The sequence below is a fragment of the Aspergillus candidus genome (assembly GCF_002847045.1).
Source record: "Aspergillus candidus strain CBS 102.13 unplaced genomic scaffold BDW47scaffold_47, whole genome shotgun sequence".
In the NCBI taxonomy this organism is placed as follows: Eukaryota; Fungi; Ascomycota; class Eurotiomycetes; order Eurotiales; family Aspergillaceae; genus Aspergillus; species Aspergillus candidus.
Genome location: NW_020194052.1, coordinates 73,245 through 88,900, shown reverse-complemented (window position 1 = coordinate 88,900; position 15,656 = coordinate 73,245). Strand labels below are relative to the sequence as shown.

Here is a 15,656-nt window from a genome sequence, read left to right as displayed (position 1 = left end):
TGTTACAGCATTAGACAAACCAGTAAAACTCAACAAACTAGACAAACTACGGGAACACCCGGGCTAACCATTTCTAAATTAGTGGATGCCAAGCGCCACGTGCCGATCTCGGACCGCTTGTCGTGATATTACTAATCCCTGCTTCCATCATTTACTATGCCACTCTTCGATATGGTTGTGGGTCACATCGATAACAACACTTTCATATAAGACTACAGCGCAGACTGCCACCGTCGGAATCAGACAGACACCGGTTGTCATCGTTTCCAATGGCTATCCCCGACCCCAGCACAGATCTCACCAAAGGTATTACCTGCTGAAACCATTCCACAGGATACCTCGTTGACGTCACGCAGTGTGGACAACCCTTATCACAAACGCGGAATATCTGCCCGGTCTATTGACCCTGGAGTACTCTCTGCGACGAGTGGGCTCAAAGTATCCGCTGGTCGTTCTATACACAGATTCTTTTCCCGCCAAAGGTCATCGAATTCTAGACGCCCGGGGCATCCGGAAACAACATGTCCCCTATCTCCTCCCCTCAGTTCCCAAAGATTACGTCAATGACGTGCGGTTCTACGACTGCTGGAGCAAGCTCACCCCGTTCTCACTGACTCAATACGAGCGGGTGGTGCAACTCGACAGTGATATGATGATCCTGCAAAATATGGATGAATTGATGGAAATCGAGATGGACCCACCAGAGATGGCGGGGACCGGAAACCGTGTATTCGCTGCGAGCCATGCGTGTGTCTGCAATCCACTCCACAAGACTCACTACCCTGAAGACTGGTTTGTGATCCCCTACAGTTCACTTTGCGCGCACTGGTTCAGTGTCACGTGATATTAACCCACGACATTTGCAGGGTCCCAGCCAACTGTGCGTTTACCACACAACATGATAATCCAGAGGCCGCTCAAAGTACAGGCGCCCCGCCCACTGCAGGCCTGGGCATGCCAAATGGGGGTCTGCAGGTTGTGAACCCATCGCGGGCAGTCTATGATAAAATCACGGCCCAACTCACCAGCTCATCAACGTCGAATTATAATTTTGCCGACCAGTCTCTTCTCTCGGACGTGTTTCATGGTCGATGGGTGGCTCTCCCATATGTTTACAATGCGCTCAAAACAATGCGGTGGAACGGTGTGCATGATGCCATCTGGCGGGATGAACGCGTCAAGAACATCCACTATATCCTCAGCCCGAAGCCATGGGATGAGCTCGAAGATTCGCAAACGAAGCAGGGGGGCGCAAAACAGAAGAGGGATCCCTCGCATGCGTGGTGGCGGGAGTTGAATGCAGAGCGACTGAAAGATGACAAGGCGAGGGGCGTGGTAGACTGCTTGGGCTGATGATACCCGTTTGGTATATTCCCCGGCTTGCTTCACCACAGCTACGGCTTCTCACGATACACTGAATGTTCTCGCCCAACTTCAAGGTTGAAGATTGTCCTACCGACTAGCCAGTTTTGTGATCACATGGCTGCAGTTGCTTGTTTGTTGATGATTGCGCATTTCCAAGCGTGCGTTTCTAGCGTGCTGAAAGTCGGTTCTTTCGTCCTAGCGACTTGTGAATGTTAGCTTGTCGACGTATTATCTCTTTCACATCCTTTTTTTTCTGCGATTCATATAGAAGATATAGAAAGCGTTTTCTGTCTAGTTGTTATGCAAAACTAAGATCTCCCTTGTGCACATACCTTTCTCAACACATGACACAGATTTTTGTATCGTGGCAATCAACTGACATCCTTATCGACGAGGCTCACTATAATAAACCCACACGCTGGGCGGAGAAGATCTATATGGCGTTTAATACAAGTTTCAAAGTACATGCGTTCGATCTCGACAACATGACCAGATATACACAGACTATCAGCGCTTGCTGCATCCCTCGGAGAGTCCTTCGTCATATATATGCACCCAATTTGTTCGTTGTCGGCGTCACCCTTTCACGCATCAAATATTAGACTTCAGTACTTATAATAATGCGCCTGTTGATAGTGACCAAAACGGAGCCAGCTCGCGTCTCCGAAGAGATACGATGTGGAAAAGAATCACCACTCGGCTACAAAGGATACCATGACCCTTTTACTCACCGTGAATAATCTCATATTATAAAGTCAAATATTATCTAATAGTGCCCACAAAGCGCAAAAGTTTCTAGATATCTTTTCTAGCTTAGTGGTATACGTTTTCGACTGCTTATATTGCGACAATTGATAACCTTTAAAGTATTGCGACACATGACGTGCTAGAAACACCCCACAACCTTGTGTCATGGCAACTTCTTGCAAGTGATACTGGGCCAATTATCCGTCCTGACGAAGCTGTCTCGAGCTTCTCTACACCTCGCGTGGGACAAAAGCAATACCCAGCCTCCAGGTAGACTACCATTTCAGTGAATATGTTGGAATGTCTAGACGGCATTCGCATATCTGAGATCTCTCTCAAAATTTCAACATTATATAAATCATCTTCCTCGTTAATTGTAAACACGGGGGACCATAGTGTCTAGGTATAGAGAGATCGTGGCGAGTATCAAGGTTGACTGCTTCCATATCTCTCCCCTAATTCGCATCTGATGCCTTCCAATGCGTCCATTCAACTATCTATGCAGTTTATCAAACTGGCCAGAGTGAAACACAGTCAACCGGGCATAGTCTACCGGTTCGGGGGCTGTGCAGTTCCGGTGTCGATAGGTTACCACATGATGATAAAAACATACTCCATGATATACAATCTAGGCATGACCCTAAAATCATTGAAAATCATTGATGATTTTTCAGAATGATGAATATATGCCTGTTGCCTGGTTATGGCGACCAGGTTGATCAAGGGATAGTAGCGCCACGAGACCTAGATAGATAATGTGCTACAAACTGCACTTGTGTCCGGCGGAAAATATCCATGCGATCAGTAGCCATCATGTCCAACAGGAAGAACGAACACAAGCCACAAGGTCTTCTTTTCTATGCCTGCGAACCAAGCCTGGGCGGTCTTTAGTTCGTATGTAGTGCTGCTCTAGTGTCCATTGTGGAGCTTGGCCCATCCACGACGCGATTTATCACGTACGAAGCAGGCATAACCGATTTAAACCGGATCCAGCAGAAAATTCAAATTAAGCTGGTACATCAACCTTTTGCCATTGATGTTTGTTGTTTCTGCTCTTCTCCGAGTAGAAGGCCAAATCGATAGAGAGATCATCATGACTTGAAACCTACATGGGATGTACTGTGGAGAGCGGGAGTGGCAATCGGTGGGGAACCACGAGGGAAGGGCCGCGAGTGATCGGAATGCTCGGCCGGAATCTCCCTCCGAGCCCTCTGGTCCATAGGCGATTAGACTGTTTTCCATCGCATCCCTGCAATTTATTCCCTCATGTCCACTTTCAAGAGGGGTAATCAGTCGATAGTGGTTGCGATGCCAGGAGAGAGGGGAAACCGGATAACGGAGCAGAGTCCTCCGCCTGCTCAGCCCCATGAAATCAACATTCCCTGACAAACATCGGGGGAATGCACTCCGTGAGCGCGATGTGCCGCTACGATTATGGAAATCCACTTGCCTGGGAGACCGTCACATCCATGCATGACTAGAATGGTAGCTTCCTAAATAGGCTCAGCCAAGTGTGGTAGATTCATTCCACTTGCATCACTGGCGCACAGCGACAAGTGATGCCTTCGATCGGCCATGGAGGAAGGCCAACCGATAAACGGGCTCAGTACACTGCGGCTGTTCCATCGGTCGTCTGGACCCCTACTCGAGCCAATTCGAAGAGCACATGGAAGCAAAGCTCCAATGGATCGCAAAATAGTACCGTCGATGCGCGCGAATGGTTTCGGCGCTGAGCTGCACGATGGCATCGACGGCGCCCAGCCATTGTCCAGCCATCCACCTCACATTAGCGTGGTGTCAACCGGTATAGCGGCCATGATTACGACCCGGACGAACCAATGGTCGACGTGACTCCATTCGAAAACCCCTTTTAACCATCCACGGTATAGAGGGAATGACGTATGGATACCATCCCGTCTCCAATCAGAATGGCTTGCCCAGCGTCCAAGAGTGTAACCACCACCATAGGCGATGGGACGGTCGACATGAGATTCTTGGTTTCCCGTTATTCCCCCCTGGTGAAACTTTAGTGAAATGCAATTCGATTGGATCCCTGATGATAGGACCCCTTTTACGTTCCCAATGCTTCCAATTTCTCTTGTCCCCCGAAATGGCTGCAGCCACAAACCGTGGCGTGTCCGTAGTTCTGGTCGAAGGCGTTTCCCTCTTGTCGGTTGACATGCGCGTGGGAGGCTTGGGAACATCGACAAGATAGTTGTGGTTTGATGGCCCCGTTGGTAGATCCGAGTCAGATGGCGTAGGGGATGATATCAGAAGAGACGATCAACCGGAGGAGAGAGAGATGTGGGTGTCAGTGATATGATCAAGAGGCACGGGGTGGAGAGCCTGCCAATACAGGCAACTGCTTTTGCTTTCTCCACCTGCGATTTCACCTCCAATGTCTTCATTTTTCTTTCTTCGCTTCTCCCCACCACTATGATCTTGTTGGTCAATTTTTTCTAAACTTTAATTCGCTCTTCTTTATGCACCTCGCCTATCCTTTCGCCGGATTGACACTGCTTCTCGAAATGCTCGCATTGCATCCAACTTCCCCCGCAAACTGCCGATCCGTCGGCCCACTCTGACAGCGAGCGATGCAAAGCTGACGGAGGGTGGAGACTGGAAACAGGTCCATCCAACGAGCATTCACACGGCCTCCTCTCGCGCAGTATCATGTCTCCTCGTATCGTCCCGGAGCGCGCCCCACCGGGCCCAGGGATCGCAAAGCTCGCAGCGAACGTTGTCCGTGTTGATTGGCGGCCGTGCGCGCATTGTCGCAGTATCAGCCAAGGAAAGTTCAAGGGCAGTAATAATAATATCTCAGGCTGGCTGGGCGGCGACGCCATGGTATAAAAGGTCGCACCATGTCCTGTCGCCCGGGTGGACGCTCGATTGTGTTTCTTCTTCTATGCATTGTCGCTCTCCCCTGACATCCCTGTCTGCGATCAGCTCGGTTTGAAGCCTCTTGGAAGAGTCCCATCTATCATCGACATTGATCAATTGTAGCCGGCTGTCCTGTTCAACATGATCGCTCCAACCGATCCAGTGACGTCCTCAAACTCGGTCATGAATGGTGTGACCCAGTATAATCATGAGGATGTACCACAAGATACCCTGTTTGATAAGGTTATCGTCGTTGTAGGTATGTGATCGGCATCGTGATCGACAACGGCCCCTCCCTCACAACCCCACTAATCTCCTGCTAACGTCCCCACCCTAGGTGGTTCCAATGGCATTGGGGCGAGTCTCGCGGAATTGTGCTGCTCCAACACCTCCTACGTCTGCATCGGCGACATTGATGACCCCCCTGGCGAGGCATTGGCCCGCAAGTGCCAGGATCGCTGGCCCGCCATCTCGGACCCTAACCAACCGCCCAAGCCTCCGCGGGCCTCGTACCGGCATGTCGACGTCACCGACTACCAGTCCGTAGTGGATCTCTTCGAATTTGCCTTTGCGACCTACAAACGCATCGACCACGTCGTGGTCACGGCGGGAAGTATGGCTACGGGAGACAACTGGTTCGACCAGAGCCTTAGCTTCAGGACGGTCAGAGAGGCAAGCTTCCCTTCCCGTCTCACAGGTCACGCATGTCATCTAACTATACCACCAGCCCCCTTCGTCGAAGGACATTGATGTCAACCTCACCGGTTCCCTCTATGTCACCCGGGTGGCGAGCGTCTACCTCCGTCACAACCGAGGCCCCTGGGCTGACCGTTCGATCCTGCTCTTTTCCTGTGCGGCCGGATTTAAAGAGATGCCCGGCGTCCCTATCTACCAGGTCGCCAAGCACGGCATCCAGGGCCTCATGCGGTCGCTGCGCACGTACTTTCCATCTCCGTATACGCACAATTTGCGCATCAACACCATCTGTCCGTGGATGACGCAGTCGCGGTCGGTGCTGACCAAGAACATCGAAGATAGCTGGAACAAGGAAGGTCTTCCCATCAGTACTTACCAGGAAGTGGCCCGAGTGTCCGCCGGTGTGCTGGGCGATAGCTCGCTCAACGGGACGTCGATGTTTGTGGAGGGCGACCGTGCCTGGGAAATCGAGCGAAATATCGATCGGCTCGAGCCCCAGTGGCTGGGCAAGGAGCCGTCCCGTGCTCTCGGGATGGGCCAAACGGTGCTGCGCGATGCATTGGTCTGACGACGTAGAGATCTACGATGTTTCCTTGACGAATTTTCTTACTTCATACCCATCTACACTTTAATGGTGGCTATCGCCTTCAACTGAGAAGGAAAAACCGCAATCCCATGTTTGGATTTCTGGTGGAAGGATCCGTCCTTGGCTGGGTTCGTGGGTGGAATGCTAATTCTATGTTTCGGTCTTTATTTCTCTCTGGGTCACGTTTATGATGGCTATGATTTACACGCTTGTCCCGGGTTTCCTTGTTGCGGTTCAGCATGTTGTGCTCACTCCTTTGGTTTTCAATTGACCTGTATTATGCATACTCGTACTCAATCTCGCGCGTTTCGATGTATTGTTGCTCTCCTGAAAAAGTGTATCAATATCAAATAGTCTGACGGGGTGACTCGAAGCATCCCAGCCTCTGAAACCCGGCTTCAGTGGCGCGATGTTACGGTGGCTGGGTGACTAGGCAGGATAGGTTAGTTAGGCCACCCATTTTCATCATCCTTCCGCGCTGCATCATGTCAACTGCATCACTCCATCTCCACCTCGCCGACCCCATTCTTCTTCCTCTCGACATAGTAATCACAATATTAACAACAGACAACAATGCGAAACCTCTGGTGCGCCGTACTCTTTGGCGTGGCACGCGCCACCCAGACGGTGTTGCGGCCGGACGCGTCCACGGCCGACGACTATGACCACTTCCAGAGCCCATATTCACCCACCCACTCCGTCCAGATGCGACGACAGAACGAGTCAATTTGCGACGCTGGTGCAGCTCAGTATACGGGCTGGCTGAACATTGGCCCAAAACATCTGTTCTTCTGGTACTTTGAGAGCCAGAACGACCCTGCCAATGATCCTCTGACGCTGTGGATGACCGGAGGCCCCGGCGACTCCAGCATGATCGGCCTGTTCCAGGAGATCGGGCCTTGCTTGATTAACGAACACGGCAACGGAACCGCTCCAAATCCATGGGCTTGGTCGCGCAACTCCTCTTTGCTATTTGTGGATCAGCCCGTGGATGTCGGCTTCTCGTATATTGACGAGGGCCATGACGTTGCAAAGGATTCCCAGGAGGCTGCGGTTGACATGCACCGATTTCTACAGCTCTTCGTCTCCGAGATCTTTCCTCAAAAGCGCTCTGCGCCCATTCATCTTTCGGGGGAGTCGTATGCTGTAAGTCTAGCAGTCCCGGCCTCTTCCTCCCGTGTTCATCATGTACGGACTGACGTCTCCAGGGCCAATACATCCCCTATCTCGGGGCTCATATCGTGAAGCAGAACGAGCTCTATCCCACCGAGCCCCAGGTAAACCTTCAGTCGTGTCTCGTGGGCAATGGTTTCATATCCCCGATGGACACCATGTATGGCTACTGGGACACGCTATGCACCACCAATCCGGGGGTATCGACGCCCATCTTCAATCAGACGCGTTGCGACCATATGGCCGCAAACATGCCCCGCTGCATGCAAGTCGCCGAAACTTGCGCCCAACATCCAGACACCGCTCTTTGCCAGGCGGCCTACTCCGTTTGCTACGAAGGGGTCCTCTCATTGTACGAGGACGAAGTCGGCAAGGGCGGTCGCAACCGATTTGACAGTAAGCTCCCTTCTCTCCCCAAACCATATAGCCCCTAACGCAGGAACCTCATCAACAGTCACCGCGACATGCGAGGTAGACGAATTCTGCTACATTGAAGCAGCCCATATTGAACAGTTTCTCAACTCGCCCACCGTCTGGGACGCTCTATCTCCCCCAAAAGAAGTCACCACATATACAGTTGAATCGAGCAACGTAGTCAAAGCATTTGACACCACCCCCGAGGGCATGACGTCTTCCTCCGAGCATGTTGTTTTTCTCCTCTCCCGCGGGATCCACTTCCTCGCGTACCAGGGAAACCTTGACCTTGCCTGCAACACGGCCGGGACTCTGCGGTGGGCTGATGCACTGCGCTGGAAGGGTCAGCCTGAGTTTGCATCAAAGTCGCTCCGGCCTTGGAATGCACCAGCGATTGGGCGCAGTGAGCCGGTCGGGACGACCAAGGAAGTCAATATCAAGGTAGGAAATGACGGAGGGGCGGTGCGGTTTGCATTTGTGACGGTAGATGCGGCGGGTCATCTTGTAAGTCTTCTTTCTTTCGTTCTCTCTTTCTCTTCATTTCTTTTCCAGTGGGATGGTTGAGAGGAGATTATCAAGTACTGACCCCTAGCAGGTACCACAAGATCGCCCGGACGTGGCGTTTGACATGATGCTGCGATGGATTACGGGAGCTCCGTTTGTTGTGTCATGATGAAAAGAGGCGGCGCTACCAAGCTCCCTATCACTCCTTCTATAGTCTGTTAACCCCTAGGAACCTGAGATCAATTATATTACTTATATTCATAGATATATATTTGAATATATCATGTGCTGTCTAATCAGCCTTCACCCATTGTGTGCATTAAGCTCTCCATTAGGGAAGACTTCCTCTCGTGGTCCAATTCACGATGGGAGTTCGGTGCGAGAGAACGTTCGCGGCGCAGAGAGCTCCCACGGTCCCTTACTCTGGGATCCTGCATCTACCTCCGCTATGTTTTGGCGACCGTTTTTGCAGGCTATAGCCTCGTTCTGCTCGCTTTCATTCTTTTTCCTGAGCAACCACCATGCCACCCCAGCCAATATCGCGCAGCCAGCGACCGGCCCGATCACCGCACCAGCAATCCAAGCCTGGCTGCTTCCCGTCTCGGCCGATGGCTCAGTATGATCGATTATGGTCACTGTGGCGGTAGCGGAGGATCCGGTAAGGGATGGACCCGGAGTCGCCGTTGCTTGTGAGATATGTGAGACGGTTGATATCAGATATCATGGATCGCCAGTCCACTTACCGGTTGTTTCAGCGGGATTCTGGCGGTAGAATGTGGGATTCTTCACCTCCGTCGTGTCCCGACACCACATCAACCGATTCCATGTGGAGGCACCTTTGGATTCATAGACCGACCATGTCATGCACTCCGAACCTTTACGGCTATAATATCATGAGCTCGAGGGTATCAGGGACAAGTTGAAGATTAAAAGAAGCCATTTACCAGATCTCAGAACTATCCTGGGTACGCATCAATGTATTACCATTCTTGCAAGCGATTGGGATGTTCGTTTCCCCTGGACTATTACATCCCACTTTATCTCCAAGAACTGCGTATGTGACGCTATCCTGGCAGCTTTCTGGAGCCCCTAACAATATTCCTGTATTTAGCATGGCTCATGTCGATACATGAAGGCGGAGATCCCCGACTTACACATTCGTCCAGTCGGCTCCCATGAATACCCTATGAAGTTTTCACCCTCGCTCGTTGCTCCCCTCACGCGAGCTACTATCAGGAATAGAACGCATAGTATGGCCTTCATAATGCTGAAAGAGTATAACCCAGGAACAAAAAACAGACGGACAAGTGTATGGTATACTCCTCGAGTCTTACCTGAGGTCTTCTGGGAAGGGGGTAAAAAGAGGGTCAAGCTCTCGCGAGGCTGTGACAATTTCTTCTTTCTTACACGCTGTAAAGCCTCGCGTCGATCGGCGTCTTGATCACGTGGCTGGAACTAATTTATTAGTGTACAAACTAGATAACTTATTGTTGTTTGTAAAGCATTGCAAAGCAGTGATGTACAGTCCCTAAAAGGCCCCGCGTAGGAGTAAGTCCCCCAAAGCAGCGGCAGGGAACCTCCGAATGCGCCTATGTCGGTGCCCTAGAAAGCAACCACTTAGGAGCCTTGAAAGGAACTACACAGAGCCTTCAAAGCAACAACAGGAGAGTTCTAAGAGCACCCGCATAGGACTCCTGAAAGCACTGCAAAGGACAGCACGGAAGCTTCCTCGCCTTCACTCACGTAGGACCCCTGAAAGTCCTCACATGAGATCTCCAAAAGCGTCCATTTCGAACCATCTAAAGCACCTGTGTGGGACTTCTAAAGCAGCTATGCAGCAATATGTGGCTCAAAAGATAGTCATACAATTAGTATCTATTTAAGCAATAGTCCAGTTCTAGAAATAATCACAATCAACACACTCTAAGAGAAACTTTTTAGGGGATTCTTGAAGTTGGTGAATTAAAAACAAAAACAGTGTGTTATTAAGCACCTGAGAGGAGTTAAAATCCACTAGAGAACTCTGCGCAGACTGCAGTGGATTTTGCATGTTCTTTTCATGATATTAGAGGTATCAAGTGGGTTGGCTCACCCAGCTAGCGGAGCCTCCATAAGACCGTCTCGTCAAGCTGCACCCACCCTTCTGGAGGAATATCCAATGTCATATACGAACCGTGCGGGTACCCTTCATGCCAAGCACACTTGCACGCGGATCATTCCCTCTAATGTTCCTATTAGCCGATAGCCTTGGGAACCAAGCAATGCCTCAGCCGGGCACGGGACAAGGCTAAGACGACTCGTGCGCCTCAGCACGCCATGCGAGTCAGTTTACCATGGTTTTTATGATTGTTGACTATCTTGACTACCTACTATCTCCATGGGGGAGAATGTGACAGAGGAGAGGAGCCAGTCGTCTTCTACGGTATGTTAAGATGTTAAAGATGTCACAGTGGGGTTGAACTGTTGAGAGCAACAGAGGACGACTGCCTGAGGAAAACTACGCCAAGTTTATATAGTGATATTTGTTGGTTTTGGAAAGACCGGTGTTAACCTCAATATTACCATTCAAGGGTTTCAGCTCAAGGTATGTGTAAATATATCTTGATACATAAGGTACTATTCTACTACTGCTATACAATCAGTGTAACAATCGTCTATGGTTCAGGATACACGAACACCTGATACAGTTTATGGCATATTCCTATATTTTGTATAAAGAAGCCCACAATCCCCGTAATTGACTATCAGCCTGCTATATATTGAATCATGAAACTCAAAGCTGTTCTGACCGGCAGGTGGAGAAGCCCAATCTAATTCTGTCCAGTCGCAAACACGTTCTAGGCACGTGAGCCCCTTGCTTATCGGCAGCATCAACGGGGGAGTCAAGTTTCAACGCTGAACAATTCCCTTCACACTTGAGATCATTCGACACCTACCATCACGATGGTGCACTGGATTCCTCTCTCCAGGCTGCTCTTCTGGACTATCTGGCCTGCGGCGACATCAGCGAAACAATTGATGGACGACCGTCATGTATCCGAAGATCCCCTAGTAGCAGACCAGGTGCTATCGACACCAACTGCGTATGATTTCCCTATCCTAGGGAGTAATGGCCCGGAATTATTCCCGATGCGCCCGTGTCGGGGAATCCAGCTCGCGGAGGCGACAATCGACAAGTTGCAGGAATATCTATCGACAGGCGCGCTGACCAGCGTCGACCTGCTACATTGCTATCTGGGCCGCATTTTCCAGACCGACAGTTATCTTTCGTTCGTATCAACAAGCCTTCTTCTGCTTGAGAACTTTTGCTGATAATATCAAGAGCCATCATCCAACACAACCCCGATGCCTTCTCCATCGCAGAATCCCTAAACGCTGAGCGCGCCTCAGGCAAAGTTCGTGGTCCCCTGCACGGGATACCGTTCGTAGTCAAAGACAACATCGCCACCAAGGACCGCATGGAGACCACAGCTGGCAGTTGGGCTCTTCTAGGATCGATTGTGCCGCGAGACGCATTCGTCGTACACCAGCTGCGCAAGGCCGGCGCTCTGCTGCTGGGAAAAGCCGCGTTGAGCGAATGGGCCGATATGCGCTCAAATAATTACTCAGAGGGCTTTAGTGCGCGTGGCGGACAATGCCGCAGTGCGTATAATCTCACGGTGAACCCTGGTGGTAGCAGCTCGGGTTCGGGAGTTGCGGTTGGTGCGAACCTCGTTCCGTTTGCTTTGGGGACTGAGACGGACGGTAGTGGTATATAACTCTTCTAGCTCGAACCTTCTGTCCTTCAACCCTAACATTCCGGCAGTCATCAATCCCGCACAGCGGAATGCTATAGTCGGCATTAAACCAACAGTTGGGTTGACGTCACGAAATGGACTGATCCCCGAGTCACTTAACCAGGACACCGTGGGCGTATTCGGCAAGACCGTGCGAGACGCGACATACGTACTGGACGCCATCTTTGGCATTGATCCGCGGGACAATGCAACCCAAGCACAGCGAGGTCAGACACCCCCAGGCGGCTATAGCCAGTTTCTCTCCGATCGGTCTGCGCTCAAAGGCGCCGTGTTCGGCCTCCCATGGGAATCGTTCTGGCGCCTGGCGAACCCTACCCAACTCTCGCAGCTTCTCGAGCTTATCGAAATGATCCAAAAGGCGGGAGCGACCATCATCAATGGGACCGAGCTACCTCACCATCGCACCATCGTGTCGCCAGATGGATGGAATTGGGATTATGGCAGCCAGAGAGGGTACCCCAACGAGTCCGAATACAGCTATGTCAAGGTGGATTTTTACAACAACCTCAAGACATATTTAACCGAGTTAGACAATACAAATATCCGTTCGCTGGAGGACCTGGTTGAATACAATAAGGCCAATGTCGGGTCTGAGGGAGGGCAGCCTGGCATTCACCCAGCCTTCGGTTCAGGTCAGGATGGATTAGAAGCATCGCTAGCTACCAAAGGTATTCAGAATGATACATACTGGCAGGCACTGAAATTCTGCCAGCGGACAACGAGAGAAGAGGGCATCGACGCGGCGCTGCGCTCCGGAAAGCGAACACTCGACGGGCTGTTGGTGCCACCAGATGTTGCGCAGAGCATCCAAATCGCAGCACAAGCCGGCTACCCTGTGATTACGATCCCGGCTGGCACCGATCCAGGGTCCGGGATGCCGTATGGGTTGGCGATCATGCAGACTGCTTTTGCAGAAGAGACATTGATCAAGTATGCCAGTGCGATTGAGGATCTGCAGAGAGAGACGAATACGCCGTGGAAACGCAGCCTTCCCAAGTGGCGGGGTTACCTTGTTCGGAATATCCCCGTCATCAATTGAGTTTGATCTCAGGGGAATGGTGATGAATACTTCTAATTGCCTTTTCGGAGAAGTATTAATTCCTTGTGCACATTGGGGCCCATGAGCGGCTGAGCTTTGTTATGGGAATACATCTGTATATTTAAGCTTTGCGAGGTGGACGGAAGATTCCGTTTCATTTGTGGTTTTGTTGGAATAGTGCAATTGATTCTATGTAGGTGATTGTGGATTATAGATTGTCTATCAATTCCGTCAGTGGGTCCCTGGTCGCACAGCAAAGCTGACCATTGTCGGAGGGGCTTCCTCGCTGGTTGCTGGCCCGTTGAAGCCTTCGACATGCACCGAGCGCATCTGTCATGTGTCAGCGCCAGTCCATCATCATGCACGCGTGAAACAAACCTCGAATCTCATAATTATCAGCGCAACGACTTTTTTCACTTCCATCCAGGCCGCCCAGCCTTCTGGGCAGGTCCGGATGCCTTGGGAGAATGGAAACAAGTTGTCCTCCATGCGCCTCCGTTGCCATTGGTCGATCGCAAGCCATCGGTCCGGTTGAAATGCCTGACTGTTGGGTCCGAAGATTTCGGGATTCCGCCGCATTGTATCAGAGTGTGAGATAATCACTGTATCCTCTGGCACATGTAGGCCTGCGATCGTAATGCCTCTCTCTGGAGCAATCGTCTTCACGGAGTGGCCCGGGGAGAAAAGTCTGATCGCTTCCTTCATGACAGCATCGAGGTATCGCAGACGATTCAAATCTGCCCATTGGGGGGTTTCTGAGATGATTCTTGCCTGGACTGCAGTGTCGAGCTCGTGCCGAAGTTTGCATAGTATCGAAGGGTGGCACAATAGGGCGAGGAACACGGAAACAAAAGCCGCATTAATGCAGTCAATGCTCGCTACCATGGCCTGAAGTCTCCGATATTCTCCCATACTGCGGGCTCTTTGGCCAGGGGAATTCTTCGCAGGCGAGCGTGCGTTGGACCCCATCTCCGGCATACGCATTGGCCTTGGATCAGATAGCAACCCCCCGCGAGTCATCTTCAACCGCGCACCGGGACTCCCTAGGACGAGGTACTCGATTGTCGGAAATGCGAACCAACCCTTTAGGGTGTGATACCAGCGGCCCGAGTGGACTTCATTGCGAAGATGCGCGGTCCGTTCAATAAGATCGTCTAGAATCAGACGGCCAACAAAATGCGTCACAAAGAAACGAAACGACTCCGTCAGCTCGACAACACGCTGTCGTTGGAGGTTCTCTACAAGGTCGGTTGCCAAGTGGTCAATCACACCCTCGTATTGCGCCGCGCTCGCGATGGTCTGCTGAGCGGTCTCATTTTCCTAGACGGTATTAATTTCGTGCCATGACTTTGGCTGGAATCCACACCATGACATACCTCTTCGTGCAGTTGGCGCCCATGAATGTACGAGATCGATTCTGGATCCGCCAAGCTCACACAATTTGGGCCCAGACGCACAAGGGGACCATACTTCCAGTGATAGGTAGTCAACAGACGGCCAAAGTTGGAGGCGTTCTGGGCACGTTTATGCCAGAAGTCGGACCATCCGGCCAGTCGCGGGCCTGGAATCGACATCAGGCGGATATAGTTGCCCACCAGGCACCACGACACCGACAGTAGCAAGAGCAGAATGGCTATTGCGGGCGCCACCATTCCAGACTAGGCTACGGGCCCAACTCATCGTCCGAGCGACAATAGCGATGGATTTTCCAGGTTGGTGGAATTTGTTGCATCGATAGACTGGGTCGAAATTGTAGTAGGACCACCCTCCTGACAGGTTTGACCCGCTGCGCCATTATTGACCTCGTTACCCAAGGCGGGGAGTGCCTCGTGGTAACTCAAGGTCAGCCTCCTTTTCCTGCAGCCGCATTATCCCGAAGCGAGAAAAAAAACCGGGCGATCCAATAGGCGATCCACGACGATTCAATGCACCCGTTCGGACACTATTGTCATTGGTAAGACCATCCGAGCTGCAGTGGGGTCACCAGACGATAACTATTCTGTGTCATGCTGGAGATAGTGAACCTGTCGCTCATAGGCTACCAAGTTCCGTATATAGCCACCTCCACTTGGATGAAGGATGGGATACCCCATGTTTGAAAGGGGCTGTCGTGTTCGGCCCGATAGGCGTACAAGCTTCCTGTCCACACCTTGTTGCTGATTGAAGGAAGAGAACAAAATGTGGAGAAGTGAAGCCAAGAGAGAAACGAGATTGGAGGGAACGAAACGTGACCTCGGCATGGGCTCCACTCACCGCCTTCGGGGGGGTTCCAGGCTGGTCTGCCTCAGGCTTCCATGTTGTGGAGATCGCAGAGAAGGAACCCAGACGGCGAGACCACCAACCTCTACAACTTTTATTCTTCTGGATCTTAGAGACTTACAACACTGGGAGTCTGCAGGGTATATCTTCCTTTGCACGTAAGATAGGTCCGCTATCCACTCCGCCCACCACT

The 15,656-nt window shown here is 51.4% G+C and overlaps 6 protein-coding genes across 6 annotated transcripts; 5 read left to right on the top strand and 1 right to left on the bottom strand.

The window, feature by feature from the left end:
- Positions 1 to 220: 220 nt before the first annotated feature.
- Positions 221 to 1,683, top strand: BDW47DRAFT_110494 (glycosyltransferase family 8 protein). Its single transcript, XM_024813740.1, has 3 exons — positions 221 to 306; positions 357 to 792; positions 867 to 1,683. The coding sequence occupies exons 1-3, from the start codon at positions 270 to 272 to the stop codon at positions 1,351 to 1,353; spliced, it is 960 nt and encodes a 319-aa protein (XP_024669399.1). The 5' UTR covers positions 221 to 269; the 3' UTR covers positions 1,354 to 1,683.
- A 3,453-nt stretch (positions 1,684 to 5,136) lies between these two features.
- On the top strand, positions 5,137 to 6,259 carry BDW47DRAFT_119576 (3-hydroxyacyl-CoA dehydrogenase; the record flags this gene model as incomplete). The annotated part of the gene is made up of 3 exons (XM_024815366.1): positions 5,137 to 5,254; positions 5,333 to 5,667; positions 5,723 to 6,259. 3 exons carry the CDS (start codon positions 5,137 to 5,139, stop codon positions 6,257 to 6,259), a joined length of 990 nt encoding a protein of 329 aa, XP_024669398.1.
- Positions 6,260 to 6,778: 519 nt separating this feature from the next.
- On the top strand, positions 6,779 to 8,989 carry cp8 (putative carboxypeptidase Y). The gene is made up of 4 exons (XM_024819484.1): positions 6,779 to 7,423; positions 7,486 to 7,846; positions 7,905 to 8,368; positions 8,460 to 8,989. Exons 1-4 carry the CDS (start codon positions 6,851 to 6,853, stop codon positions 8,535 to 8,537), a joined length of 1,476 nt encoding a protein of 491 aa, XP_024669397.1. The 5' UTR covers positions 6,779 to 6,850; the 3' UTR covers positions 8,538 to 8,989.
- Positions 8,515 to 9,215, top strand: BDW47DRAFT_63268 (uncharacterized protein). Its single transcript, XM_024819483.1, has 2 exons — positions 8,515 to 8,581; positions 8,633 to 9,215. Exon 2 carries the CDS (start codon positions 8,652 to 8,654, stop codon positions 8,988 to 8,990), a length of 339 nt encoding a protein of 112 aa, XP_024669396.1. The 5' UTR covers positions 8,515 to 8,581; positions 8,633 to 8,651; the 3' UTR covers positions 8,991 to 9,215.
- A 1,930-nt stretch (positions 9,216 to 11,145) lies between these two features.
- On the top strand, positions 11,146 to 13,523 carry BDW47DRAFT_63240 (amidase family protein). Its single transcript, XM_024819482.1, has 3 exons — positions 11,146 to 11,637; positions 11,691 to 12,118; positions 12,174 to 13,523. The coding sequence occupies exons 1-3, from the start codon at positions 11,312 to 11,314 to the stop codon at positions 13,202 to 13,204; spliced, it is 1,785 nt and encodes a 594-aa protein (XP_024669395.1). The 5' UTR covers positions 11,146 to 11,311; the 3' UTR covers positions 13,205 to 13,523.
- BDW47DRAFT_63237 (putative cytochrome P450 monooxygenase) lies at positions 13,311 to 15,045 on the bottom strand. Its single transcript, XM_024819481.1, has 3 exons — positions 14,581 to 15,045; positions 13,583 to 14,524; positions 13,311 to 13,534 (listed from the first exon to the last, which is right to left on the bottom strand). Exons 1-3 carry the CDS (start codon positions 14,854 to 14,856, stop codon positions 13,436 to 13,438), a joined length of 1,317 nt encoding a protein of 438 aa, XP_024669394.1. The 5' UTR covers positions 14,857 to 15,045; the 3' UTR covers positions 13,311 to 13,435.
- Between the last annotated feature and the right edge of the window lie 611 nt (positions 15,046 to 15,656).

Bases quoted from the DNA above. Each gene is read 5' to 3' on its own strand.
- BDW47DRAFT_63237 (XM_024819481.1), bottom strand. From the start codon at position 14,856: ATGGTGGCGCCCGCAATAGCCATTCTGCTCTTGCTACTGTCGGTGTCG. The intron at 14,525-14,580 runs GTATGTCATGGT...AATACCGTCTAG, and splicing joins GGCGCCAACTGCACGAAGAG to GAAAATGAGACCGCTCAGCA. The intron at 13,535-13,582 runs GTTTGTTTCACG...GACACATGACAG, and splicing joins TGATAATTATGAGATTCGAG to ATGCGCTCGGTGCATGTCGA.
- cp8 (XM_024819484.1), top strand. From the start codon at position 6,851: ATGCGAAACCTCTGGTGCGCCGTACTCTTTGGCGTGGCACGCGCCACC. The intron at 7,847-7,904 runs GTAAGCTCCCTT...CCTCATCAACAG, and splicing joins CGGTCGCAACCGATTTGACA to TCACCGCGACATGCGAGGTA. The intron at 8,369-8,459 runs GTAAGTCTTCTT...GACCCCTAGCAG, and splicing joins TAGATGCGGCGGGTCATCTT to GTACCACAAGATCGCCCGGA.
- BDW47DRAFT_110494 (XM_024813740.1), top strand. From the start codon at position 270: ATGGCTATCCCCGACCCCAGCACAGATCTCACCAAAG. The intron at 307-356 runs GTATTACCTGCT...GACGTCACGCAG, and splicing joins CAGCACAGATCTCACCAAAG to TGTGGACAACCCTTATCACA. The intron at 793-866 runs GTTTGTGATCCC...CGACATTTGCAG, and splicing joins ACTCACTACCCTGAAGACTG to GGTCCCAGCCAACTGTGCGT.
- BDW47DRAFT_63268 (XM_024819483.1), top strand. From the start codon at position 8,652: ATGTGCTGTCTAATCAGCCTTCACCCATTGTGTGCATTAAGCTCTCCA.
- BDW47DRAFT_63240 (XM_024819482.1), top strand. From the start codon at position 11,312: ATGGTGCACTGGATTCCTCTCTCCAGGCTGCTCTTCTGGACTATCTGG. The intron at 11,638-11,690 runs GTTCGTATCAAC...GATAATATCAAG, and splicing joins CAGACCGACAGTTATCTTTC to AGCCATCATCCAACACAACC. The intron at 12,119-12,173 runs GTATATAACTCT...ACATTCCGGCAG, and splicing joins GACTGAGACGGACGGTAGTG to TCATCAATCCCGCACAGCGG.